Source organism: Neofelis nebulosa, chromosome 10 (genome assembly GCF_028018385.1).
Source record: "Neofelis nebulosa isolate mNeoNeb1 chromosome 10, mNeoNeb1.pri, whole genome shotgun sequence".
NCBI classification, from domain to species: domain Eukaryota; kingdom Metazoa; phylum Chordata; class Mammalia; order Carnivora; family Felidae; genus Neofelis; species Neofelis nebulosa.
The window spans coordinates 22,812,187-22,838,613 of record NC_080791.1 but is presented as its reverse complement, the minus strand read 5'-3'; the positions used below and the strand labels follow the sequence as shown (position 1 = coordinate 22,838,613).

At 40.5% G+C, this 26,427-nt stretch overlaps 1 protein-coding gene across 6 annotated transcripts in view; it reads left to right on the top strand.

Annotated features, from left to right (window-relative positions):
- CDON (cell adhesion associated, oncogene regulated) overlaps positions 1-26,427 on the top strand; it is a 104,086-nt gene that overhangs the window by 74,130 nt on the left and 3,529 nt on the right. For all 6 annotated transcript variants that reach the window (XM_058687248.1, XM_058687250.1, XM_058687244.1 and 3 more), the window contains 4 exons: positions 2,637-2,858; positions 5,304-5,584; positions 8,537-8,616; positions 25,847-26,121. In XM_058687248.1, the coding sequence (XP_058543231.1) occupies positions 2,637-2,858; positions 5,304-5,584; positions 8,537-8,616; positions 25,847-26,121 (858 nt within the window). The remainder of the gene's footprint in view (positions 1-2,636; positions 2,859-5,303; positions 5,585-8,536; positions 8,617-25,846; positions 26,122-26,427) is intronic.

The window sequence follows — 26,427 nt, the reverse complement described above, 5'->3', positions numbered from 1 at the left end:
TTTGCTGGGGAATAAAAGGTTCTACCTACAGACTTCCAGGTCACTAAAAAATGAAAAAAGCTCTTTAAAACATTAACTGTTCATATTGAATAACTTTCTGAAATGTATTACACAATTCCCAGCCTGTTTAAATAGAATGTATAATACACAATCTCAGTTTTTAAAGAAATGACTCAAGGGGTGCCTGGATGGCTCAGTCAGTTAAACGTCCAACTTTGGCTCAGGTCATGATCTCAGGATTTGTGAGTCCAAGCCCCACACTGGGCTCTCTGCTGTCGGCACAGAGCCTGCTTTGGTGGATCCTTCTACAGATCCTCTGTCCCACCTCCCACCCCTCCCCCACTCGTACTCCTCTCTCTTGTCAAAAATTATAAAAACATTAAAATAAAAAAAAATAAATGACTCAAGGTTCTTGTTTTTTTTTTTTTTTTTTAATTTTTAAAAAAAAATCTTTATTGATTTTGAGAGAGAGACAGAGTGTGAGCAGGGGAAGAGCTGAGGAGAGGGAGACACAGAATCTGAAGCAGGCTCCAGGCCCTGAGCTGTCAGCACAGAGCCCGACGCGGGGCTTGAACTCACAAACTATGAGATCATGATCTGAGCCGAAGTCGGATGCTTAACCAGGCGCCCCTCAGGGTTCTTGTTAACGGTGATTGTCTTATCTTTAGTGATTTAGTAAGGTTTTTCAGGAATGGTGTTGAAGCCAGCCCATTTCCCCCTACTCTTAAATATCAGAGACTATCATAATTTTTCTTAGTTCTTTGTTTTCTCTTTATGTTTTCCATCTCACTTTTCTTGTTCCATGCTCTTAGCCTCTTCTTCTTCCTCATCCTCATTCTCCTTCTTCCTCTTCTTTTTTTTTTGTTTTAAAGTTTATTTGTTTATTTTGGGGGGGAGGAGCCAGCAGAGAGAAAGAGAAAGAGAAAGAGAAAGAGAAAGAGAAAGAGAAAGAGAAAGAGAAAGAGAAAGAGAAAGAGAAAGAGAATCCCAAGCAGGCTCCACACTGCCAGCACAGAGCCTGATGCAGAGCTGGAACCCATGAACAATGAGATAATGACCTGAGCCAAAATCAAGAGCCAGAGCCGAGGCTTAACCAATTGAGCCACCCAGGCACTCCTCTTTTTTTCTTTTTCTGCTTCCCCCTTCCTCCTTCCCCTCCTCCTCCTCCCCCCTTCCTCCTCTTCCTCCCCCTTCCTCCTCCTCATCCCTTCTTTTTCTTCCTTCCTTCTTCTCTTCCCTTCCTTCTTCTCCTCCCTTCCTCCTCCCCGTCCTCCTATTTCTTCTTACTGATGTTGATGAGTCTGTGTCACCTCCACCACAGAATTTATTAACTTTAGCAGCAGTTGGCAAAATCATCAAGCTTGGTAGAATTGTGAATAAATAAAAACTAAAGGAAGAGTAGATAAATCTGACGGACTTCCCCATGGGTAATCATGATCTTTAATGTATGATCTGTAACGTCTATTTTGCCTCAGAAACTCATTTGTTTCCTTTAGAGTTGGCAGGGACCTTCAAATTGTCTAAGCCAACATACTACCTAAAGTAGGAGTTTCTTTTAGAGTCTCTGCCGAGTATTCATCTAGTTTTCACTGTTGGAGACCTCTTTCCTTTGGAAGGTGGCCTCTTTTTTATGGATTCCCAGCTCTGTGCTGTGTAAAGTTGCTAGAAAGTTGAACCCCACTGTACTACTTATTCACTCAGATTGTTTTTAAAGACCACTCTGCCCCAGTACAAGCCGTAACAGGAAGTATAATAACTAATAATAACAAAAGTGATCGAACACTGCTATGTGCCAGTCTCTGTTCTAAGTGCTTTACATGATTAACTCATTTACCCTTCATTACAACCTTCTGATAGAGCAGTTGTTATCTCCAGTTTCCACCTACAGACCCTGGTCCGTGGACGTTAAAGTCCTACAGCTAAGGATAAATGGTAGAACTGAGAATATAAAGCTGGGCCGTGTGGTTCCAGAGGCCGGGCTGTCAGCCACTATGCTCTGTTGCTACTCTATGACATTTAAAACATTAAGAACATGTTTTCTGAGGACAGAGAAAATGGGATTTGAGTCCACCTGTTACTAGCTTCTGTTGTCACTCTTACTCAGAATATCAATGCATTAGGTAAAAAGACTGCATGTACGTGGACTCCAAAGGGTATTGGTTTTGAAATGCTTGTCTTCGGAATTGCAGATGATTGTTCGAATAGTCCGAAGCCGTATCTTGTAATAGTAATCACATGAAAGAGACGTAAAATATGTACTTTTGAGTCTTCTTCAGCTCAGAGTATATCACAGAGAAATATTTGTTCCATCCGTAAGTTGGAATATTTGTATTTCAACTCTTTGATAGTCTTCTACAAGGATGATTGGGCAGATAATCGTATAGGAGCTTGGGTTCAAGTAGGTACATTTGTTTCCCTGATTTTATGATTTCTCTAGAATTTGTGGACTAAGACTTTGGCACATCCGATTTTTCAACTTTTGAGCCCTCTTTGTGACTCATTGGTGGTCACATCATCTCAGTAACAAGTGTAAACACATTGGTTTGCATTCCTAACCAGACCTCCTTCAGAGAGTAAACCATTTCATGGAGTCTGTGTTTGCTCTGACATCATGTTTTCCTTTATATTTCAACTAGTGAAACGTGTTCCTGGAGCTTCTGAGTATCCTGTCAAAGACTTGAGTACCCCTCCAAATTCCCCAGGAGGTGGACGAAACGTTGGGCCTGCAACCAGCCCCACCAGAAGCAGCGATATGTTGTATCTGATAGTTGGCTGCGTGCTGGGTGTCATGGTCCTCATTCTCATGGCTTTCATCGCCATGTGCCTGTGGAAGAACCGCCAGCAAAGCACCATACAGAGTAAGCCATTCAGAAATATTTCCTTGTCCTTTTATAAAGATGGGTGGGAAAATATTGTCAGAATACATGTTGATCCCTAATACTTTTGTGCATGAGTGTCATGGCATAAAACATGTTAGATACTCTTCATTCAGGGAGGGGACTTTAAAACTGTTCTAGCTGTCAGCCAGAATAAGTGGAGCATCACATTAAATTGCCCAGTAGAAATAAACAGCAAAGCCAAAACCAGGCAGGTCTCTAAGTAAATAGCTGACTTAGTGCTGGGAAACCCTGGCTTTGTCGGACCACCAAAGAGCAAAGAGTTTTTGAAGCGTGAGCTCTGGGATTGCTGCAGGAATGCCTTCTTACTGGTACAAGACCTGTCAGCAGGAATAGAAGAGGCTGGAAAGTCTGGAAAGAAATACTTTTCTAAGTTGCTTTTACTGAATGACACAAATTAAGGTAACATGGTCCTGTTTCAGTACCTGGTGTACCCAAACAGCTCAAGACTGCTATCTCTTCCCCCTAAGTGTATCTTGTAATGAGAGTGTTTACACGGTCAGTGATGATGGTATATGAAAACAGCTAGCCCAGAACCCCTCTTCCTTTCTCTTTCCCGACCTCTCTCCCTTCCCCTCTCCTTTGCCCCTTTCTTGTTCTCCCAACCGTTATAATCAGGGGAATCAGATCCAGCAGAGACTTTAGTCTTTGGTGGGAGGAGGTTTATTGGTTTTCTCACTGGCCCCAGAATAAGAGAATTAAAGCTAATAGCTCAGGGGGAGAAAAGATGATTTGTTTTTATCGAATTGGTGCCCTCCAGGAGACAGTAGGGAGAGAATTGGTAGTGGTGGTGGTACCAGGCTGAAAGGGTTGGAGATCATTTGATTGGCTCTTTTTCTAAATGGTTTCAGTATCATCGACTTTAGTTGTGTGAGCTGAATCATTAAAGGAAAAGTACTGCTTTGGTTGTCTGGGCGAGATTAATCTGGTTAAGGTCATTTCCCTTTCTGACTTGGTAATATGTTCAAAGAGAGAAGCTTATGATAGTGATGTTCATTCAGTCATTTATTCAGAAGATACTCATTAACTATCTTTGAGGCGCCTGGCACTGTTTTAAGCAATGAACGCTGGTAAAAAAGTAAACATGGCCCCTGCCCTGTCAACTTACAGTTGTAGTGGAAAAGATAATCAGATATACTGATAATAACTCACCTGTGCAAAAAGTTCAGTAATAGGAAGAACACCTAATCCAATCTTGGGATGTTCTTCTTCAAAGAATTTATCCGAACTCTGCCAATAAGTACTGTAGAGTTTAGGTACCATATTCTCTAAGGACTATTTCACTTTTTCTAGATATGTCTAGTAAGTGTACCCCTGGAAATCAGAATTGAGGCAACTATTTAATGCTTTTAGTATAAGGAAATGGAATAATTAGCCTTTAGTAAACCACAACTTCCACATGGACTGTATTAACCAAGGAACTGTATGGATAGTCAGTGAATGTATACATAACTCCATCCTTTCATTTAAAAGTGTTATTACTATTTAAAATATCCTACCTAGGGGCGCCTGGGTGGCTCAGTTCGTTGGGCATCCAACTTCAGCTCAGGTCATGATCTCGTGGTTTGTGAGTTCGAGTCCCGCGTCGGGCTCTGTGCTAACAGCTCAGAGCCTGGAGCCTGCTTCAGATTCTGTGTCTCCCTCTCTCTGTGTCCCTCCCCCATTCATGCTCTTTCTTTCTCTCTCTTTCTCAAAAATAAACAAACATTTAACAAATTCAAAACAATAATAAAATATCCTACCTAAAGGTTGCCTTTTGTTTAAAAAAAACCCTTTTTTTAGTGTTTTATTTATTCTTGAGAGAGAGAGAGAGAGAGAGAATAAGCAGGGGAGGGGCATAGAGAGGGGGGGACACAGAATCCAAAGCAGGCTCTAGGCTCTCAGCACAGAGCCCAACGTGGGGCTCGAACTCACGAACCGTGAGATCATGACCTGAGCCGAAGTTGGACGCTTAACTGACTGAGCCACCCAGGCGCCCTGTCTTTTGTTGTTTTTTTATACGGTTTCTCTCGGCACTTTGAAGCGTGCGGGAGTTTTAACACTTTTTCTTAGTGTTGCCAGGACTTTGATAGTTTCAACTTACATAATTTATTAATTCTTTTGAGTAATTTCTTTCTGGTTAATTTCTTTTCCCATTAACAGAGTCTTAATTAACTCAAAGTTCCTAGCTATCTCCTTACAAGGAAATAGCAATAACTTTCTCAAAGCATATCTCATAATTAGGTGTTAAGTGAACACAGTGAACATATTTAGGGCATTTTATTTTCTTGTATTTATAGTTTCTTAGGGGTTTGTTTCATTAATCAAACTGCCTACCCAAGAAGATTGTCTTTTTTAGTGTCTTACTGTTGTGTGTTTTTGGTTTTTTTGTTTGTTTCATTTGTTTTGTTTCTTCTCTTTTAACAGAATATGACCCTCCAGGATATCTCTACCAAGGATCAGATATTAATGGACAGATGGTGGAATACACTACTCTGCCTGGCACAAATCGGATAAATGGGAATGTTCATGGAAGCTTCATAAGTAATGGAGGTCTCAGCAATGGCTGCTCCCATGTTCACCATAAGATCTCTAATGGAGTCAATGGAGTCATGAATGGGAACTTGAATGGAGGGCTTTACGCGGGACACACAAGCTCACTAACCAGGACACATGTGGATTTTGAACATCCTCGTCACCTAGTAAATGTAAGAGACCTAATTATAAATAAAACCTCCCTGGGCATCTGGATGGCTCAGTCGGTTAAGCATCTGAGTTTGGCTCAGGTCATGATCTCGCAGTTCGTGTTTCGAGCCCCACGTCAGACTCTGTGCTGACAGCTCAGAGCCTAGAGCCTGCTTCAGATTCTGTTTCTCCCTTTCTCTCTCTGCCCCTCCCCTGCTCGCTCAGTCTCTCTCTCTCTCTCTCTCTCTCTCTCTCTCTCAAAAATAAACATTTAAAATTTTTTAAATAAATAAACAAACAAACAGACAAATAAATAAATCCTCCCTGGGCCCCACGGTACCAGGGTGCAATAACATGGTTGGCCTACTTGGCCTTTGTGACCATAGAAACCTTACAGGCTCACTGGACTGGAAATAGTATGTATCAGTGGCAACCCCTTAATCCAGAGTAATCTGTGTAAACTTTCTGTTGTCAGGTGATAGTTATGTTCATCAGTTTGGTTTATATTTTAAAATTCTTTCATGGTGAAAGTGGAATACCAGTAACGAACTTGCCGGAAGTTATTCTTGAGAGCTGGAAATACCACAGGGCATAGATTGGACCTGAGACTTTAAATTTGCTTCATTTAGAGCAAAATCTGAAAACTCGCAGGCCCAGGGGAGTCAGGCAGATCGTGAAACTGCGTGAAGCAAGCTGGGAAAGAGAGCAGTTGGAGGCGGGAGCAATCTGGAGAACACCAGCTGCAGTTCACTCCTGTTGTTGGCACAGACAGAGGGCCTGGGGTTACCGGTTTTCTGATTTTTCCAAAACATCTTGTAAATCCAGGTGAAATGGCGAGAGTTTTTACACGTTGGCAACTAATTCCAATTTTTGAAAGCAGTGCATAGGCCACGTGGAACATGTCTGTAGGCCACCAGATTGTGACTTCTGACCTATAATGAGTTTCTTTTGTCTCTTGTGCCTGATGTGTGGTAGAGCTGTTACCTGTAAGATTTTTGCCTTTTATAATATTACCATCCTTTAGCCACAAGGAGTGATGGACCTTTAAAAGTACTTTATTTCAGGGATAACTTAGTGATCTAGTTTAATTTTTTGAAACGGGACTAGAGTAACTGGCTTATTTTGCATTTATGCTGGTTAAAGAGGTTCTCTGCATTAGGAAGTTTGATTTATGATGTCATTAGGATGTCTGTGCATCCACATTATTTTTCAAATAGATAATATGTTTAGTTGATCAAATTAAGCACCCACTGACATTTTTGTCATTGTTCTGATTACAGATAAACTTGCCATAACCCACAATGTGCTAAAATTTGAAGGGAGTTTAGAGGTATTTTTTCACCCTCAACTCAACAAAGACTTATTAAAATATTACATTTGGAGAATAAAACTGTAATATATATTCGTATCTTAAAGCTGGACATCTGCTGGGTTTTCGTGTGATCTAGTTTTAATGTGTTGTAGAAAAATACCTCGTTTGTCTGAGTGCATCTCATTATCAAAAGAGAATAATGATTTCATTATTTTGTGGGGAAAGACATGGCTTATATTCAGACTTTCTAAACTTTTTTTGGTCTCCACTCCTAGTCCAAGCTAGTAACATTGTCCAGGAAACTAAAGGAGAGAGCATTAAAGTTTGAATAGCATATGCTGTTTCCATACGCAGAAAAGAATAAGTCTGATGTTTGGTTTAGGATTCGGACGCAGGAGTTTGGGTTTTTCTGAACGGCGAAATTCTGTTTAAATAATAGTTGCTCCTTTAGGTGTACAGTTTTAGAGGCTGACATCTGTGGTTTTCACGTATTAGTTTTCTTACACCTCTTTTCTGGGTGGGAGGAAATAGGGAAATTTTTAAAAATGCTGGTGACCATAAAAATCATTGAATTAACTTTGATGTGTTTAGTGACTCAAATAAGCACATTACCCCGTAGGTGAACTTGATCTTGTGAAGCTTTGGAGCTTATGCTCATGATCTGAATGTGGCAGAGGATATTCTTTCTCTCAATGTTTTCCCAAAAATTCCTGTTGCTAGTTGGATCAGGAATGTGGAGAGACATTTTCAGTACTTTTGGTTTGCTTAGATTCTGGCCGTTGTTATGAGATGAATGGAAATGGAAAGTATTCTGGGAAAAACAATGGCCTGAACTTTCCTTAACCTTGCAGAACTGCCCTGGGTTTGGGTGCAGTGTGACAGCCTCTCCCACCCTTATCAAATTCGGTTCTGCTGTTTTTCGTCTGAAAGCAGAATTTTTACTCTGACCGTAAGCCTGCTTCAGTTCCCAACACCCAGTTTGGAAGAACTCTTGCCATTGTATATGTCAAGCAAGTGTTTTACAATGAGGTATGTGTTAATCTGGGCATTTTTCTTAATTGCCAGGCAGTTTCCGCCAAAAGCAACATCAAAATATTAATCCTCCCCTCCAAGTCATTGCTGGCTGAGAATCTACTCCATCTGGAAAAATATAACATGTTTGAAAACTTAGTGTAGTCAAGTGAACAGACCTAATCGAAATAATTACAGGAAAATGAAGATGGGTTTGTCTTGTGACATCATTCAAACAGATTTCCACCCTGTTTCTCCAACTGGCATCACGTAAAATTCTTCCATGACTGCTAGAAAAGTAAAAATGAATAGGAGGTTGTAATGTACAGTGTATTTTGGGCCCAGTAGATTTGAAACCCTGAAGGGGAAGTGACTAAATGTCTCCATTTCTTTGGCTCCTTCCAGTACAGAAAGACTTGGGAAAAACATGGCGATTAGCTTGTAGGGTATAGTCTTAATATTGTACAGAATTCATTGGTGAATATTGGTAACTAACGATCAGCATAACATTTTGCTCAGAGGTTGGTTAAAATATAGTGTATAACTATTTCTTATTGGGCCGGCTTTTACATTTAAGGCTGTTTGATTATTGGTCTGTGACACCTTCACGCTTTTCTCTTTTTCTTTTTCCCTGCACTTCCTTCCTGACCAGGGTGGTGGGAGGTACACAGCAGTACCTCAGACGGACCCGCTGGAGCGCGTTAGCTGTCGAAATTGTCGGAACAACAATAGGTAAGTGGCTCTGTATTTGCATAGGTTGTTGTGACTATGGTATAGGAAGGACTCTTCTTTTTCTCCCCTTTGGCAAAGGAAGTTCTTGAAATTTTATGTGAGATATAAATCTCAGAATATGGAGACTTAAGTTTAAGGCCATTACTAATTTTTTGGCCCTGCTTTACAGTTTTTACTTTTCTGGCCTTTGGTTATTTAGCTATATGGACAATATTCAAGACGTTATTTCTCACTGAGATGTTATTAAAAGGTTTGATGTTTTTGAAATCTTTAAAGTAGAGGCATTCTCTGCATATAGACTTTGTCTTTTCTCATCTGTTTTTTTCCGTCTGTGTCATGAATGAGAGCATGTTTGAATGTTAGACGAAAAACCCTGTGTATATAGTAATGTGTTTTCATAGTAATTTTACTGAAATTTTCTTACCAGATTATTCAGCGCTTCTTAAAATTATTATTCTTAAAACCTCAAGATAAGTAGCAAAATCTCACTTTCTTTTAATTTTCTGAGTTTCAAAAACCTCTTAAGAGGTATATACACTCAGTATTTCAAACAAGATAGAAATATGTAGGGTAACATGTTCATTTAAATTTTGACAAGATTCAGGAAGCTTTCGGGCTACCTCTGTATATAGTAACTCCAAAGGATTGTCAGACTTTTCGTTGTATTAAAGTTCTGTCTGGCAAAAACCTTAGTTCTTTTTTTTTTTTTCCGTAACGATGGTATTGGATTACATGGTCTCAGAAGCCCATCCCAGGTCTAAAATTCTGCAGTGTAAAAGTTGTATTATAGTTACTACATAAGATAACTGGAGTATGGACTGGATTTTGGATATTTCATTATTGAAATGGGATGGGACCTATATTTTTCAAATCAACGACAAGGTTAAGAGTTGTGTCTGGGAGTTACCAAAACCAGAGCTTGGAAGGAAACGGTCAGCTATAGAACTAACAGTCCATTTCTCAGCATGTGTTTTGAGTTGCAGAGCAAAAAGCAACGAAAACTTCCTCGAGACTTTTCTTTATCTTTTACTTAACCCATCTTAGGGTGTGTATGTGAACAAGAGTCAGCTGCCTATTTTGTGTACGAAGATTTCTTGTTACATTTTTTTCATGTTTATTTTTGAGAGAGAGGGAGAGAGAGTGTAAGTAAGCACACGTGTGTGCTCACACAGCGCATGTGCAAGTGGGGGAGGGGCAGAGAGAGAGAGGGAGAAAGAGAATCCCTAGATAGTGCAGAGCCCAGCAGAGGGCTCAAACTCACGAACTGTGAGATCATGACCTGAGCCGAAATCCAGAGTCAGACACATAATCGACTGAGCCACCCAGGAGCCCCTGCTTGTTACATTTTTCAATAAAATCTATATGACCCAGCTAAATTTTAAGATGTTTTATAACACTGAAGCCCTATTTTTTGTCCTGAACTGGCTGTAGGCTTTATCACAATTTGTTAGGAACATGCTCAAGATGCTTCATACACCTGGTAAGTAATCTAATAGATTTAATGAAAACGAATGGTATTGCCTGAAAATGTAATGTATTGTCCTTTGTGTTTCTCTTCAGCAGGTCTCAGTTCAACTGTAGGCATCAGAGTAATGTTGTAAGAGAACCTCTGGTCTAAGAATAAGTAGACAGAGGCTTTCCCACTGCCCAAATCTATGATCTTGGGAAAGTTATATAATCTCTCTATAGCTATGTCCTTGGCTGAAAAATGAAAAATTGTCCTAGGAAATGTAAAATCAGCCCAGCATACTCTGATTATAGATTTTGGTAATTTGCTGCTAATCATGTCTTCATGGTGATGTTATCATCCTGGTACCAACATGCATCCCATTTATAGGAATATGACCAGTATGTACCGTCTTGCACTCACTCATAGCCATTTTTATGTGTGTGTGAGTGAGTGTATGTGTATAGTATTGGGGGTTTTGTTATACATGTTTGGGTTTTTTTTCCCTTTAAGACAGTGGACAGTTAATAGTTCCATTAACTTTTCAAGTTGATAACTTCTTGAATTTCATGTTTGGGGGTTTTCCTTTTACCTGGGAATATGGATGGGTACATTCTTTTTAGCCTGAGAAAACCAGCTTCTGTTTCACCCCAGCTTAAATTTACTTCTTCCTACATAAGAGTCTACCTGTTCAGGGCAAATCTTGGCTTGTCTGCATTGCCTTCAAGGTTAGCCAAATGTCTCACCTGGCTCCCAGGAGCCATTATGTGATTTTGATACTTAATGATTGGCCAGATAAGTATCAGTAAGTACCTACCTTCAACTCTGGAAAATTGGAATCATTAAATGTAAAGCTTCTCTTTTCACTTTGAAACTGAAAAGAGACATCTTTTCTCAAGATCCCCCAAGATGGCAAAGTTTGTAATAAGCTTCTGATGCTGAGACGTAGATGATATATGATTTACTCCCCCAAATATGCACAATTTTAGTTAATTTACACCTTTAGGATATTGACATTACTAAGAATACATTTGCATTTCCTAACACCAGTTGAACTAGTGTGTATGCAAAACGAGGCAAAATTTCAGTTCAGTTATATGAACATTTATCTGAGGGTGGATACAGGCATACCTCATTTTGTTGTGCTTTATTTCATTGCACTCTTCAGATACTGTGTTTTGTCCAAGTTAAAGGTTTGTGGTAACCCTACATCAGGCATGTCCCTCAGTGCCCATTTTCCAACGGCATTTGCTTACTTCGCGACTCTGTCACATTTTGGTAATTCTCACAATATTTCACGCTTTTTCATTATTATAATTCTTATAATATTATAAGTCTTATAATATCATATCATAGTTCTCTTTCATTATTATAGTTTCATTGTTATAGTGATCTGATCAGTGATTATGACTCACTGAAAGCTCAGATGATGGTTAAAGTTTTTAGCAATAACGTATTTTTTTAATTAAGCTGTGCATATGTTTCTGTAGGCATAATGCTATTGCACACTTTATAGTATAGTGTCAACAGAACTTTTATATGCACTGGGAAACCAACAGATTCATTTGACTTGCTCCATTGTGACATTTGCTTTATTGCCGTCGTCTGGAACCAAACCTCATTATCGCAAAGGTATGCCAATAGTGCAGTTCAGTGATTATCACACTTTAGCATACGTTAGAATCACTTGGAGCACTGTGAAAACACAAGTGAGGAGGCTCTACCCTTAGAGTTGGTGATTCAGTAGCTAGAGAGTGGGGCCTGAGAATTTGCATTCCTCATGAATCCCTACTGGGACAGATGCTACTGGTCCTGGGACCATGCTTTAAGAACCACTGGAGAATCTGGCTGGTGAAGTGCAAGTAGAGGGTAGCAGGATATAAAATGGAAAAGTGGATTGAATTTATATCTTGAATGACCCTGAATGTCACGATGTAGTAGTTTACTTAAGAAACATTTATTGAGTGCCTACCATGTACTGGGTACTGGCCCACGTCCTACCTCTGGAGAGCCTACGGTCTGATCATAGTGATTTACAACAGAGCTCGAAATATAGTGAGCAGAGTTTGAAGAAGCATGTTGAATCTCGTAGTTCTACATTTAAGGAATGGAAGAAGTCCCTGTTGTTTCAGTAATAACAGTGCAGGAGGGATAGGAGATTTTTATGTTAATCAGAAGTGGGGGACATTGGCCGCCTGGGTGGCTCAGTCAGTTAAGCATCCGACTTTGGCTGAAGTCATGATCTCATGGTTTGTGAGTTCAAGCCCCACAGCAGGTAAGCTCGGGCCCCACTTCGGGCTCCACACTTTATCCCTCTCTCTCTCTGCCTTTCATGGGATTCTCTCTCTCTCTCTCTCTTTCTCTCTGCCCCTCACTCACTTGAGCGCGCTCTCTCTCTCTCTCTCTCTCTCAAAAAGAAATAAATTAATTAATTAAGACACACACAAAGAAGTGGGGGATATTGGTTAAATGTTGAAAATCAATGGGCTAGTCGCATCATAATTATCTCTGAAAGGTTTTTGAGAAGGGGAGCAGTGTATTCAAGAGATGCGTTTAGGCTATGATTAGTGGTTGCAGTACACAGGTGGGATTGCAGGGAGGAGACCAGTTTGTTTCCATAACGAAGACTTGGCTTTCATGTAAGGAGTGAAGGTAGAAAGGAAGAGATGAGGAAGGTTCTAGAGTGGGAATCTTTAGGACTTGGCCACTGACTGATACGGATCTAGAAAAAAAGGAAGATGCATAATGAAGAGAAAGTTTCCAGCATGGATGGCATGGTAATTGCCACAGTAATAGTCATAGAAATAAGGAACTTAAATAAAGTGACATTGAGAAATGGTGATGGATTTGGTTTTGGGCATTTAGAGTTCCAAGTTCCAGCTGGATATCTAAGCCAAGATGACAAATGAAAATGTTGACGTTGGGTTCAGGGGGTAGATCAGGGCTGTGCTACATATCTAAGAGTCATTTGCATCAAAGTGATAGAACTTAGGGCGCCTGGATGGCTCAGTTAAGCTTCCAACTTTGCCTCAGGTCATGATCTCATGGTTTGTGAGTTTGAGCCCTGCATTGGGTTCTGTGCTGACAGCTCAGAGCCTGGAGCCTGCTTCGGATTCTGTGTCTCCCTCTCTCTCTGCCCACCCCCTCCCCATTCATTCTCTCTCTCTCTCTCTCTCTCATAATAAACATTAAAGAATTTTTTGAAAAGTGATAAAACTTAAATATGGATGGGGTCACCAAGGGAGACGGTAGCTTTGGCTAATTGATTATTTTTATATTTTTAATTATTTAAGGTACCGTTGTTGCCTTATTTCCTAGGCATTTAAAGTGATTAGACATCCTTTTTATAAGACTTTCTTCTCTCTTTCATTATTTTTGCTTATAGCCTTGAAATGTCTTCAAGGAGCTGATGAAAGGGATGTGATAAAATAAGGAGAGTGAAAGGAAAAAGCAGTTATTCATTCATTCAGCAAACATTTGTTGAAGGTCTGTAGTGGGCCAAACACCAAGCTAGGTCCTGGGGGATATGTCGTGAGCACACCAGGCATTGTCCTTGCCTTCACTGAGCTTACAGTTTGATGGGGAGACATACCTTTCCCAAAATGATATAAATGAAACATGAAAATGACCATGCACTCAAAACTGCATGCTTTAAAGGAAAAGTGAAGAATGGCTTTGAAAGGACTGATCTCCCTAAGCAAGTGACATTTTGCTCTAAAGCTCTGAAGAATTTGTAAAACTAGGGAAAAGAGAAGGGGATAGGTTTAAAACTTTCCAGGCAAACAAGAGGTACCATTTATGCAGGGCCACAAAGCAGAATGCTAGGATCCTTACCAAGCTTCAGGAAGATTAACGTGGCAGGAACCTGGCAAGCAAAGGGGTTAGAGGTCAAAGGTAAGTGAAAGCAGGTCATAAGAGCCATGGCGAGTCAGTGAGAGATTTTAAGTAGGACAGCCTTGTGCTAGAACATTCTGGATGGAGTTTGGCGAATAAATTGGAGGGGGCAAAAGAGGATACGAGGGACCAGTTAAATGGCTATTGCAGTAGCCCAGATGAGAAGCAGTGCCCTTGGATGGTTGCAGTAGATATGGAGAGAAGTAGATGAGTTTGAGAGATTTAGGAGGTGCCAATTAAAAAAAATAGACACCCGGGGCCCCTGGGTAGCTCAGTTGGTTAAGCGTCCGACTTTGGCTCAGGTCATGATTTTGCAGTTCGTGTGTTGGAGCCCCGCGTCGGGCTTTGTGCTGACAGCTCAGAGCCTGGAGCCTGCTTCGGATTCTGTGTCTCCCTCTCTCTCTGCCCCTCCCCTGCTTGTGCTCTCTCTCTCTCTCTCTCTCTCTCTCTCTCTCTCTCTCTCTCTCAAAAATAAACATTAAAAAAATTTTTTTAAGACACCAGTGATCAGTTGAGGGAAGAGGAAGGCAGGGGGGTATCTAGGTAAGTGGTGCAACCTACTAAGTAGGAATCACTGCAGGAGATGAGGAGAAACGGTTTACCCCTTAGCACACCCTTGGGAGTCATCCTTTTAGACTCCTTTTCAAACTCTCCTTTACCCAGGGTGGCTCTCGTATCCCACAGATGCCTACTGGATGAAGTCTTGTGTGGGACCTGTCCCCGGTGGAATCTTACCCATGCGGTGTCCTGCCGTACTTTCTTGGGTTTAAACTTAAACACGTTTTGTAGAGTGGGCACTTAAGAAACAAATCAGTGCCAGCCTTAGACCCCTTTTACCATCCGTCTGTTTTGGTCATAACTATCTGGAGAGAAAACGTTGCCTTTATTGTCTAAATTGGAGTACTGATGTGAAAATTTGAGAACAGGTAAGAGGGGAATGTGCACTCCAGCAGTCTGTAGAGTTTTGTTTGATGTGCTAGTGCTTTTGTGGCATGTTGTAAATGACTGCCTGCTTCATCATGTTCAGCTAATTTGAACCCTTTTCGGGTTTTAAGAGCGATATGTAATAGCTCACGATGGACAGCTAGAAAGAAGCGTATTTAATGCACCTTTGTGGGGAGCCAATCCCCTGCACTGAAGACTTAATTGAGAAATCCTTGTGCATTTCAAAAATGTAACAGATTTTAGTCAAATAAATCAAAAGCTTTCTGTCTTTCCCCTTCTCTTCTCAATTTAAAAGGCAGTGGAGAAGTTCTGGATATGTAATCAAGTGGGGTTTGTCAGTTGCTTGGCTAGTTTAATGGGAAAGGATTGAGGTTAAATCCTGCCTGTTTATCATCAGTCTTGATAATGTGTAGAAAAAGAGTAGAGAGGACACTGATGGAATTCACAGATGAATGAATTGAGAGGTCCCATCAGGAAAAAACAAGAAATTAAGGGTCCTAGAGAGATTAGAAGTGGGCAGGAAGTAGTCAAGTAAAAACCAGCTTGGAGAAATGTATATAATCCACCTGGGAAGAAAAAGTGCAAGCTATACGTGGCTGATGGTCAAAGGAGAAATAACTTGACTGGGACTGGTGCCTTAGGAAGCACAGATCGTATGAATGATCTCCAAGCCCTTGCAGGAGGACAACCTTGAAAGTCTGTGTGTTGTTGCCGCGCCTGGGTGGCTCAGTCGGTCGGGCGTCCGACTTCGGCTCAGGTCACGATCTCGCGGTCCGTGAGTTCGAGCCCCGCGTCGGGCTCTGGGCGGACGCCTCGGAGCCTGGAGCCTGCTTCGGATTCTGTGTCTCCCTCTCTCTCTGCCCCTCCCCCGTTCATGCTCTGTCTCTCTCTGTCTCAAAAATAAATAAAAAAAAACCAAAACGTTAAAAAAATTTAAAAAAGGAAGTCTGTGTGTTGCTGAGCTTGGGGACACTTTTTAACCAATTTGGAACCTTTCACTGATAATCAGATAGACGCAGATAAAAATAATGTGTCAAGATGAGTATGTAAACATTGCATTATAGCACTAGCTCTTTCTGGCCTACGATGAGAGCTACCCAGCTGGTTTGTGAAGTCTGAAAGTGACTGCTTGTTGAGTACATCTAAATTCTTTGCTCCAGCAAGTGAATTTGTTATGACTCCATCTATCTATTGCTGATCATGTAGCTACTTCAGAACTAGCCATAAAAACCAAAGGCAGCAAACACATAAAACCTAAGGTTTGGTTTCTCTTCCAGCTGTGGTAATCTGCCCAATTCCCTAAGAAAAAAAAACTCAAAACATTGTGTCTAGTTTTTTTGTTGTTGTTGTTATTTAAAATTTTTTATTATTGAAGTATAGTTGACATACAATGTTACGTTAGTTTTACATGTACAAGATAGTGATTCAATAATTAATACATTATGTAATGCTCACAACAGTGTCACCATCTGTCACTGGATGTTATTATATTATTATTATATTATTATTGACTATCACTGGCTGTTATTATATATTATGTTAATATATTATTATTGGCTGTACTTTTCATCCCCTTGACCTATTTTATTTATTTATTTATTTATTTATTTAAATTTTATTTTTAAAAATTTACATCCAAAGTAGTAGTTAGCATATAGTGCAATAATGATTTCAGGAGTAGATTCCTTAGTGCCCCTTATCCATTTAGCCCGTCCCCCCTCCCACAACCTCTCCCATAACCCTCAGTTCTCCATATTTATGAGTCTCATCTGTTTTGTCCCCCTCCCTGTTTTTTTATATTATTTTTGTTTCCCTTCCCTTATGAGTCTCATCTGTTTTGTCTCTTAAAGTCCTCATATGAGAGAAGTCATATGATTTTTGTCTTTCTCTGACTGACTAATCTCACTTAGCACCATACCCTCCAGTTCCATCCACATAGTTGCAAATGGCAAGATTTCATTCTTTCTGATTCCCGGGTAATACTCCATTGTATATATATTCCACATCTTCTTTATCCATCCGTCCATCGATGGACATTTGGGCTCTTTCCATCCTTTGGCTATTGTGGATAGTGCTGCTATAAACATGGGGTGCATATGTCCCTTCAAACCAGCACACCTGTATCCCGTGGATAAATGCCTAGTAGTGCAATTGCTGGGTCGTAGGGTAGTTCTATGTTTAGTTTTTTGAGGAACCTCTATGCTGTTTTCCAGAGTGGCTGCACCAGCTTGCATTCCCACATTGTGTCCGGTTTTTAAAATTGATCAGTACCATCCTTCTGAGGAAGTTCTATATTTCCTACTTATAATATGGAGAACAGTGGCCTGTCGTCTGGGAGTCAGGTGGTTAGGATAGTGTTTTTGGTCTTTTATTTGTAAGACAATGTGTGTGTGAGCTTGCCATGTTCAGTAATTTACTCAGTCGTTTATTGTCATCTATTTTGTGACAGTCACAGTAAAGTAATTCCCAAAGGGCAACTTCTACTCCGACACTGGGGTCGTTGCATCCAACAAAGAATGTACAATGAGAGTGGAGGACAGCCGTGGCCCTGGAGGAATGTCATCAGGCTTCTGTTGCATAGTAACTGATGAGCCTCCAAAAATAAGGGCTGGGTCAGCAATGTGACAGAGACACTGAGGCAAGAGGAAACAGAAGTAAGCTGAGTATTTACTTTAAGTTTATTTATTTATTTTGAGAGGGAGAGAGCCTGTGTGCAGGGGAGGGACAGACGGAGGGGGAAAGCGAGAATCCCAAGCGGCCTCTGTGTTTTTACCATGGAGTCTGACTCAAGGTGCAGACTCATGAACTGGAGATCATGACCTAAAGCCGGAGTCAAGAGTCAGATGCTTAACCGACGGAGCCACCCAGGCACCCAGTAAGCTGAGTATTAACACAAACCACCACCAAGAGGTGAGTGTTTCAGAAGTTTCAAGAACATACTCACGAAAATGAGTATCACACATCCAAGAGATCCATGGATAGTCAGTCTTTGCCCTTCAGGGATCATCAAAAGAGGAAACTTAAGGGGCGCCTGGGTGGCTCAGTCGGTTGGGTGGCCGACTGCGGCTCAGGTCATGATCTCGCAGTCTGTGGGTTCGAGCCCCGCGTCGGGCTCTGTGCTAACAGCTCGGAGCCTGGAGCCTGCTTCCAATTCTGTGCCTGCCTCTCTCTCTGCCCCTTCCCTGCTTGGTCTCTGTCTCTCTCTCTCTCTCAAAATAAAAATAAACATTCAAAAAAAATTTAGAAAAAAAAAGAGGAAAACTTAATGCAAAATTTATACAATTACCTGATCAGAGCCATTCTGTACATAATCAGTCACACTTAACAAATATTTAACTGTGTAAACAGAAATGGGCCACTTCTCTAGAAAATATTTCAGAGGTCCCATATAGTTTTTTGGAATGTCCAAAATATATTTAGTCAAATACTAAACAACATACTCGTCGAAGCACAGTCCTGTGCCACTGTTCCAATCTTCTATTTCCTAGTGTGTGCTATCCAGATTGTTGGTTAAAGACTATTTCGTTACTTTTATGACACTGTAACTGTCCTTTTTCTATCTTACCAATTTGTCAGGTCTTTCCTGTTAACCGAAAGAGATCTTAGTAAACTAACAGGCCCCAGACCACCTGAATTAATTTTAGCACACATTTTTGTACGTGGCAAGATGCCCAGGGCTCTATTTACCCAGTGTTTTTACATTGAAAATTAAGCAAAGTAGTTTCATTGAGTCAGAGACAGCTCAGTGAAAACTTTCACTCTACCTTAAGCCAATAATAACTGCAATTGAAGGATTATTTGAGAAGCCTAAGGTAGTGAAATTACAAACTCTTTGTGCCTGTATAAACTGTAAAATGTGCATTGTAAGAGCAGCTTGATAAATGTCCTATATTTGTAGACATACTCATTTGACATGTTCTCTCATTCACTGCCTATAGATTTGGGTCTTTGAAGTTTACATGTATATACATAACTATTTTTGTGATTACCCGATTGCTTTAGCGATTTTAATTCAAGTGTTAATCAGCAAAAGTGTTTCCACATGTTATCTTCTTAATTCTATTCAGAACAGGTATTATAGTCCTTTTTCATTTATTCATTTATTTTTTATTTATTTAATTTATTTTTATTTTCTGAGGGAGAGAGAGGGTGCAAGTAAGCGAGGAGCAGAGAGGGAATCCCAGGAGGGACAGAGGGAAAAAGGGAGAAAGAGAGGAAGGCATAGAATGAGAGAAGCGGGGTTCACCTGAAGTGGGGCTGGTGCTCACCTGACGTGGGACTTGAACTCACAAACCATGAGATGATGACCTGAGACAAAGTTAGAGGGATTAATGACTGAGCCACCCATTTGCCCCTATGATATTCTTTTTTCATATGCTTTGTCATCTATGCTTGTGTCTTAGCACATAACCCCCAAGTTAAAGCCATTTTTATGTTGATACATGTAGATACCTGGAACAGAAAAATGATTTCCATGTAGTATCCAAATGATAAATTCCTGGGGTGCTTGGGTGGCTCAGTCGGTTAAGCGTCCGACTTAGGCTCGGGTCATGATCTCATGGTTTGTGAGTTCGAGCCCGGCATCAGGCTCTCCTCTGTCAGCACGGAGCCTGGAGCCTGCTTTAGATCTTCTGTCCCCTTCTCTCTCTGCCCCTCCCACACTCACGCTCTGTCAAAAATAAACATTAAAAAAGAAAAAAGGTTAATTCCTGATGATTAGGGGTTAGGATTTGGTGTACTAGAAAATTTTATCAGTGTGGTTTAGCATGTTGAAAAGTGGGTAATCTAACGCAATATGATCAACGTCAACACTGTTCTGTTGAGAGTCACAATTCAGAACAAAGTAAACTGCTGTCCTCTTCTGTTTCACTTATTTGAAAAATAGATACCAAAGAATAGGGAACGGTTAAATTGTACTTCTTTTTTTTCTTGCTAAATATGCGTCACTTCTTGTAAAACAGCTGAATATTTCATCTATGTGTTTTCTCCGGCACAGAAAAGCAGGTTATCATCCGTCACAGTTGGCCATGGCCCCTCTGTCTTGGCCATCCCCTTAGTCCGGCCCCACCCATGTAGTTCACCTCCACTGCCTCCCAGCAAATCGCCCTTGCTCTTCATCAAAAAAGCTCATCCTTTGGGGCACCTGGGTCACTCAGTCGGTTGAGCAGCTGACTCTTGATCTCAGCTCAGGTCTTGATCTCAGGGTCATGAGATCAAGCCTCGTGTGCGGGTCCTTGCTGGGCATGGAGCCAAACAAACAAACAAACAAACATGTCATCCTTTGCTTTAAATTGAAGAAGTGAGCAGAAAAAAAGAAACTAAAAGGAAAGCAACAGAAGAATTTAAGGCCTCTGACTATCTGGTGAGTCTTCATTATTTTGTGTTAACATTATTTTACGTTAACATTAATTCCTCTTAGAGCTACCTCAACAAATTATTAATTTATACTATTTTGTTTTTAGGGAGGTGCCCTGGTTTTTCTAATTCTGGCAAGTATTTTTTTTTTTTTTTTTTAACTACAGTTTAACTTTGCTTTTTTTAAGTGAAAACTTCTTTCTGCCCTGATGATACTTTGTGGTCTTTTAGGTTTCTAGGACCTCTGTGTTACTTCCAGATTCTTGCAGACACATGGGGCCTCAAGCCAGAAGCTTATTAGTTAGTTTGTTTTACAACATCACCATCGGGGGTTGTTTTTAAGGGTCTGCCTATGCTGTGCGTCTCACTGTTTTAAGAGGTTACTCTAACACTGAGACAGTTATCTCCTGTCCTCAAGGAGATTGAAGTTTAAGTCAGATATCTTTGGAACCAGCAGATGAGAGAAAACCCAGACAACAGAGCCAGTATGGAACAAGGACAGACATAACTACTGTTGTCCTACAAAAAATCCTAAGGCGTAAGTATATCCATTCATTCTCGCTAAAGTGGACATGTCTTATCTTAGTGCTGAGCATGGTCTGTTATAAGATGTTTTCCAGTTAGTTTAATCGTTGCCCGCCCCCTCTGACGATGAATTTACTTACTTAAGAAAAAGGATATAAAAAATGGCTGATGTTTTAATGTTTATTATTTATTAGTTCAACATTTTTGAGGTCCTACTAATGTGCCACAAACTATGTGCGTGGTGCTAGACATTATGACTTTAATTGGAGTCCCGTATACATCAGTACTTTGACCACTTCTTAGGCAATAAAACACTTTAGAGCATTTTCACTCATTTCCTTCTTCAGGGTTTTGTGTTATTTTTGTCACGTTTTCATTCTACAGATACATAAAATTCTCTAAGACATTACAGCTACTGTTTTTTGAAGTCAGTATTTATTCAGAATTCCTGACACTACATTTTTTTGTTACTGTTCGTTCTTTTCAGTATTTCCTTTCTTCTCTGTGCTGGTAGTCATTTCCTTCAACTTGGAAAAACTCCCTTTGGGATTTCTTATAATACAGGTCTGAGGGTGACAGATTGTCCCAGCGTTTTGGTCTGAAAATGTCTTCAGTTCATCTTCCTTTCTGACGGATCCTTTCTACTGTTTATTGAACTCTAGGCTGGCAGTTACTTTCTTTTTGTACTTGCACGATGTTGCATTATGGCTTCTGTCGTTTCCGGTGAAGAATCATCTGTGCAACTGTCATTGTTCCCTTCCAAAGTAATAATGTCTGTTTCTTTTGACCGCTTTTATGATTTTCACATTGTATTTTGCCTTCGGCAGTTTAATTATTCGCATTAAACTCTGTGGTTAATTATTCACATTCGAAAGTGTGAATATGTATTCTGCTTGGGGTTCATAGGACTTCTTGAATCTGCGGCTTGGGCTTTCGTCAGTTTTAGCAAATTCTTAGCCCTCTGTCTCCAGATATGGCTCTGTCTTGTTCTCTTTTCACGATGCTTCATATGTCTTTAAAACTTCTCTCTATATTTCCCATCCTTTTGTCTCTGCCCTTCAGTCTGAATAGTATGCAGTGCCTGCTTCTAATTATTACTAGACTCTAAGTGTCTATTAAAACTCTTCATCTTGTCATCTTTTTTCTTAAATATATGCATCCAAGTCTTTTAAAGTCTTTGTCTCCTAATTCAGTATCTGCATCACTTATTTTTCTCTCGTTCTTTTCTCTTGATATGCCTGATAATTTTTAATTGAATTCTGGGCACTGCGTATGAAAACTCACAGAGGCTCTGGAAGAAGTTTTCTTCTTCCAGACGGGACTGCTTTTGGCAGGCAGTTTGGCAAGGGGCAGATCGCTTTAACCCGATCAGGGACTGAGCTGATTATTTACTGCTGAGTTTCAACGTCTGTAAAAGTGTTGTCTGTTTCTGCTTCACCGTTATTTTTACAGCATAAGCCTTCAAGGGTCCTAATTAAAAAGTCTTTTCTCTTTGGGAGGCTCTGAACTCCAATTTCTGTTTTCTCAGCCCCATGAAAGTGCCAGGAGTCCTACTTAGCTTCTTAGCTTTGTAGCCAGCACTTTCTGCTTCATGCCTCAGCCTTTTCTTTTTGCACTGAATTGGGGAAATGCCTCAAGAGGAAAAGGGGATGCTGAAACTCGGGTTCACATTTACCTTCTCTCTGAAATCTCAGCCGCTCAGGTGCTTGCTTGGGTAGTAGCCCTCTGATGACTTCAACAGATTTAAAATAAAAATTTCTTGGGGCGCCTGGGTGGCTCAGTCAGTTAAGCATCCGACTGCCACTCAGGTCATGATCTCGCCGTCCATGAGTTTGAGCCCCACATTGGGCTCTGTGCTGACAGCTCAGAGCCTGGAGCCTGCTTCAGATTCAGATCTACCTTATTTATTTCTCCCTCTCTCTCTGCCCCTTTCGCATGTGCATGCGCTCTCTCTCTCTCTCTCTCTCTTTCTCTCAAAAATAAATAAACATTAAAAAAGTTTTAAAATAAAAATTTCTCCATCCTTTGTAGTTGTCCTTGGCAGGAGAATTGTTCTGATACAAACTAATCAGTCATAGCCAGAAACCAGCAGTTTAATTTTTTAAAAGTTATTTCCAACAAATCGTGGAAACCATGTAGATTCCCCCAACTAGAGATATTTCCAATTTGGGGAAACCAGAATCCTTCTTACTCTCTAATTCTGTAATTGTGACCTAATGTAATTTCTTCGATTATAAAACAATTGGGTCTGAGCCAGTAGGAAAGAATAGACACTAGTCTCTGGCTGGGCACATGGGACGTGCCCTGTTCTCATCAAGCACACATCTATTACCGTCTCACAGACAGTGTCTTTTACGTCTTCTTGTGTAACTTACTGCATCACGCTGGAACCATTTGTTTGCTTGTCCATCTCTGCTTGACTGGAAGCTGGAAATCTGCCTTATTTACCTTTATATTTTCAGTCTCTTACCACAGTGTCTGACATTTAGAAGGTGTTCAGCAAATGCTTTTAGAATAAAGGGTTCTTCTAGGTAAGGTTATTTATATAAATGGAGAATACCCGTTAAATTTTCATTAGTAGTATTTGAATTCAGAAAGGCTATTTTTGTCTGTGTTTTGGTTTTGCCTCTGACCATGCCCCACATTTTGGGTGAATACCCTACTTAACAGTCTGTATTCGATTTGACGAATTGAATATGTTCAGAGGGATTCTCAGGTTCCCTGGGTATTGGGACAGAGGAAGAGACCTGACAAAATCCAAGAAGGAAAGAGGGCGATGACATGGACATTATTAAATGGCTGTCAGGAGATTAGTGCTCACTTTTGCCAGCATCCCAGAAAAGTTTTTAAAATTCAGAGTTGAGGGGCGCCTGGGTGGCGCAGTCGGTTAAGCGTCCGACTTCAGCCAGGTCACGATCTCGCGGTCCGTGAGTTCGAGCCCCGCGTCAGGCTCTGGGCCGATGGCTCGGAGCCTGGAGCCTGTTTCCGATTCTGTGTCTCCCTCTCTCTCTGCCCCTCCCCCATTCATGCTCTGTCTCTCTCTGTCTCAAAAATAAATTAAAAAAAAATGTTGAAAAAAAAAATAAAATTCAGAGTTGAATAAAATGTAGAACGGGACAAATAAGGAATGCCATACTCTCCTGGAGTCATGATCTGTCTAGTCCAGTGCTCTGATTCTGCCTCCAGCAAACTTTCTTCTTACTAGTGCTTCCTTCATTTTTTATTGGCTTAAGACATGCATGGGAACACTTAGGTTTTATTTGAATCAGGTATGTATTTCTTGCTATATATTATTAAAACTTAAAATAGAGTCCTATTAGCTAATCCTGTACTCAAACTGTTCTGTACAAATGAATACCTCACATACTTGGCTTTCCATTCCAGGTGACTAGTATCCAGATTCCACTAAATTTATAGTAAGTATACTTCTCTATTTGAAATTAATGTTGGACTTACTTAAATGAAGGATCTGGTTAACTGACAGATATCTTCGTGTCTTGCAGGTTCAGATCTTTCTTCCTGCTTAGCAGTTAGTATTTCCAATAACCTGAACCAACAGAGATGCTCGTAACAGTTGCATGGACTTCTTTTACTCATTTGCATATGCCCCAGAAATGTACCATCCCATGGTAAAAAAGTGGAAATCCAAAAGATTCTTATTTTTATTCCCCAACATCGCCTAGCTCCATCACACTGCTGGTCAGTTCTGTGTGTTTCCTACCTAACATGCCCAAATCAAAGCCAAATGAAATGTGTTCCTAAGACTTGCTTACAATTATTGAAATAAAAAATATATTTCTGTTATTCCAGTTTCTGTTTATGATGGAATAGCTTGATCATCTATAGGTAATAATAGTGATGAAATCTGGACAGTTTGAAATTATTGGAGAATAGCCTGAAGCAGGCAGGAACTGAATAAATCTAAACTTGAAAGACAATGGCTGACATTTATTTGTGAATTTTTGCTGGAGGGCATTCTCCAGTCTTGGGTCAGGGACCCAAACAGAGGTGTCAGAGGATAGAGTTCAAGACCAATAGAAAACCAGCAAAAATAAAAAAAAATAAAAAAAATAAAGGAAAATGTGATACTTAAAGGAAAAAAGACAACAGAAACAGACCCTGAGGTGACACAGATGTCACAATGAGCAGACAGTGACTTTTGAGGCAGCTGTTATAAATAGGTTCAAGCACCTAAAGGACGATAAAAACATTGAATTCACACTTGAGGAATTGCAGCAGAGAAATAGAAACTATAGAAAAGACCACAAGGAAATTCCAAAGCTGAAAAGTACAATTAACAGGAATGGAAAATTTACTGAATGGCGTTAACAGCAGACTGGAAATGACAGAAGACAGAATCCGTGAACTAGAAGATCAATAGAAATGATCTAATCTGAAGAACCGAAAGAAAAAAAGAAAACGTGTATCTTAGGTGAGGGCAGGAATAAAAGTAAGTCAGGATCGAAGTGAATGCTCCTTGCTAATAAATTCTAGCAATCAGTTCTTCAAAGAAAAAAATTTAAAAATATACAAAACCTGGATTTCGAACATCTGATCCTTGTAGTGTCCCCCGCCCTGCAAGGGGGAAGAGGGAACATATTACCTGACTTCAAAGCCGTGTGTTTTTGTTGGCTTTCATAAGATTCGTCCTCTCACGTGGCCATAGGTTTCTTAGCTTTCTGTTCTCTTCTTCCTCTCTGTTCTCTTCCATCCTTCCAGTGGCTAATGGCCTTTTTCTTCTGTGTGCTGTATTCGGGAACCAGTTAATTATGAAATGGAAGACAACTTCTGACAGAGGACCAAGGCAAAGGAAGCCTGTGAGATTGGTCATCCTATATGGCTTTATTCTTAAGTGGTGCAGTCTCCTGCTGTGTTCCACTTTAACTGCAATTTCTGAGTTCTTGATCTTGCAAATCAGAGTGAATCATTGCATTATTTGTAAGCGCTGATCTTTCTTAATGAGAGTCTGTGATTACAAAACACCAAATGGTATTTCAAAGTAAGTGTATTTTAACGATTGATCCCTGAAGGCACAATTCTGTTTCTTTTGGTTGTATTTTGTAGGTGTTTCACCAAAACCAGCAGCACTTTCAGCAGCAGCCCCCTTCCTGTGGTCCCAGTGGTAGCACCTTATCCTCACGATGGCTTGGAAATGAAGCCCCTCAGTCACATGAAGGTGCCCGTATGTCTGGCTTCCACAGCCCCCGACTGTAGCCAGTCACCTGAGGAGAGCTTCAAAGATGGCACGGCACCAAGACCTGCTCAGCATACTTGCTGTCAGGACAAGAGAAATGACATCGACATTGAGTGCACAGAAGATACAGCAGAGTTCAGCAGAGGTACCGGGAGCCATTAGCAATCTCAAGTTTCATGTGCAAATACTGTTCACGTAATCTAAAACAATCCCCTCACATGGTTGTTTTTAGAATGCACAGAATAAGCTGTTCCCAGATCTGTCTTCTATAGTTTACAAAAATACAAGAGCTCACATAAGTCATTTGCAAGAAGAATGGAAATGGGGGGAAAGGGATCGTTTCTGCGTCTTTCCATTTTTGTGAAAATTGGAGTGCTCTATCCCACTGGTGTGTGTTGGGGGGAAAATCCCATCATAATTTCAGAGTACATAACGGGCTCACTCCTTTTCT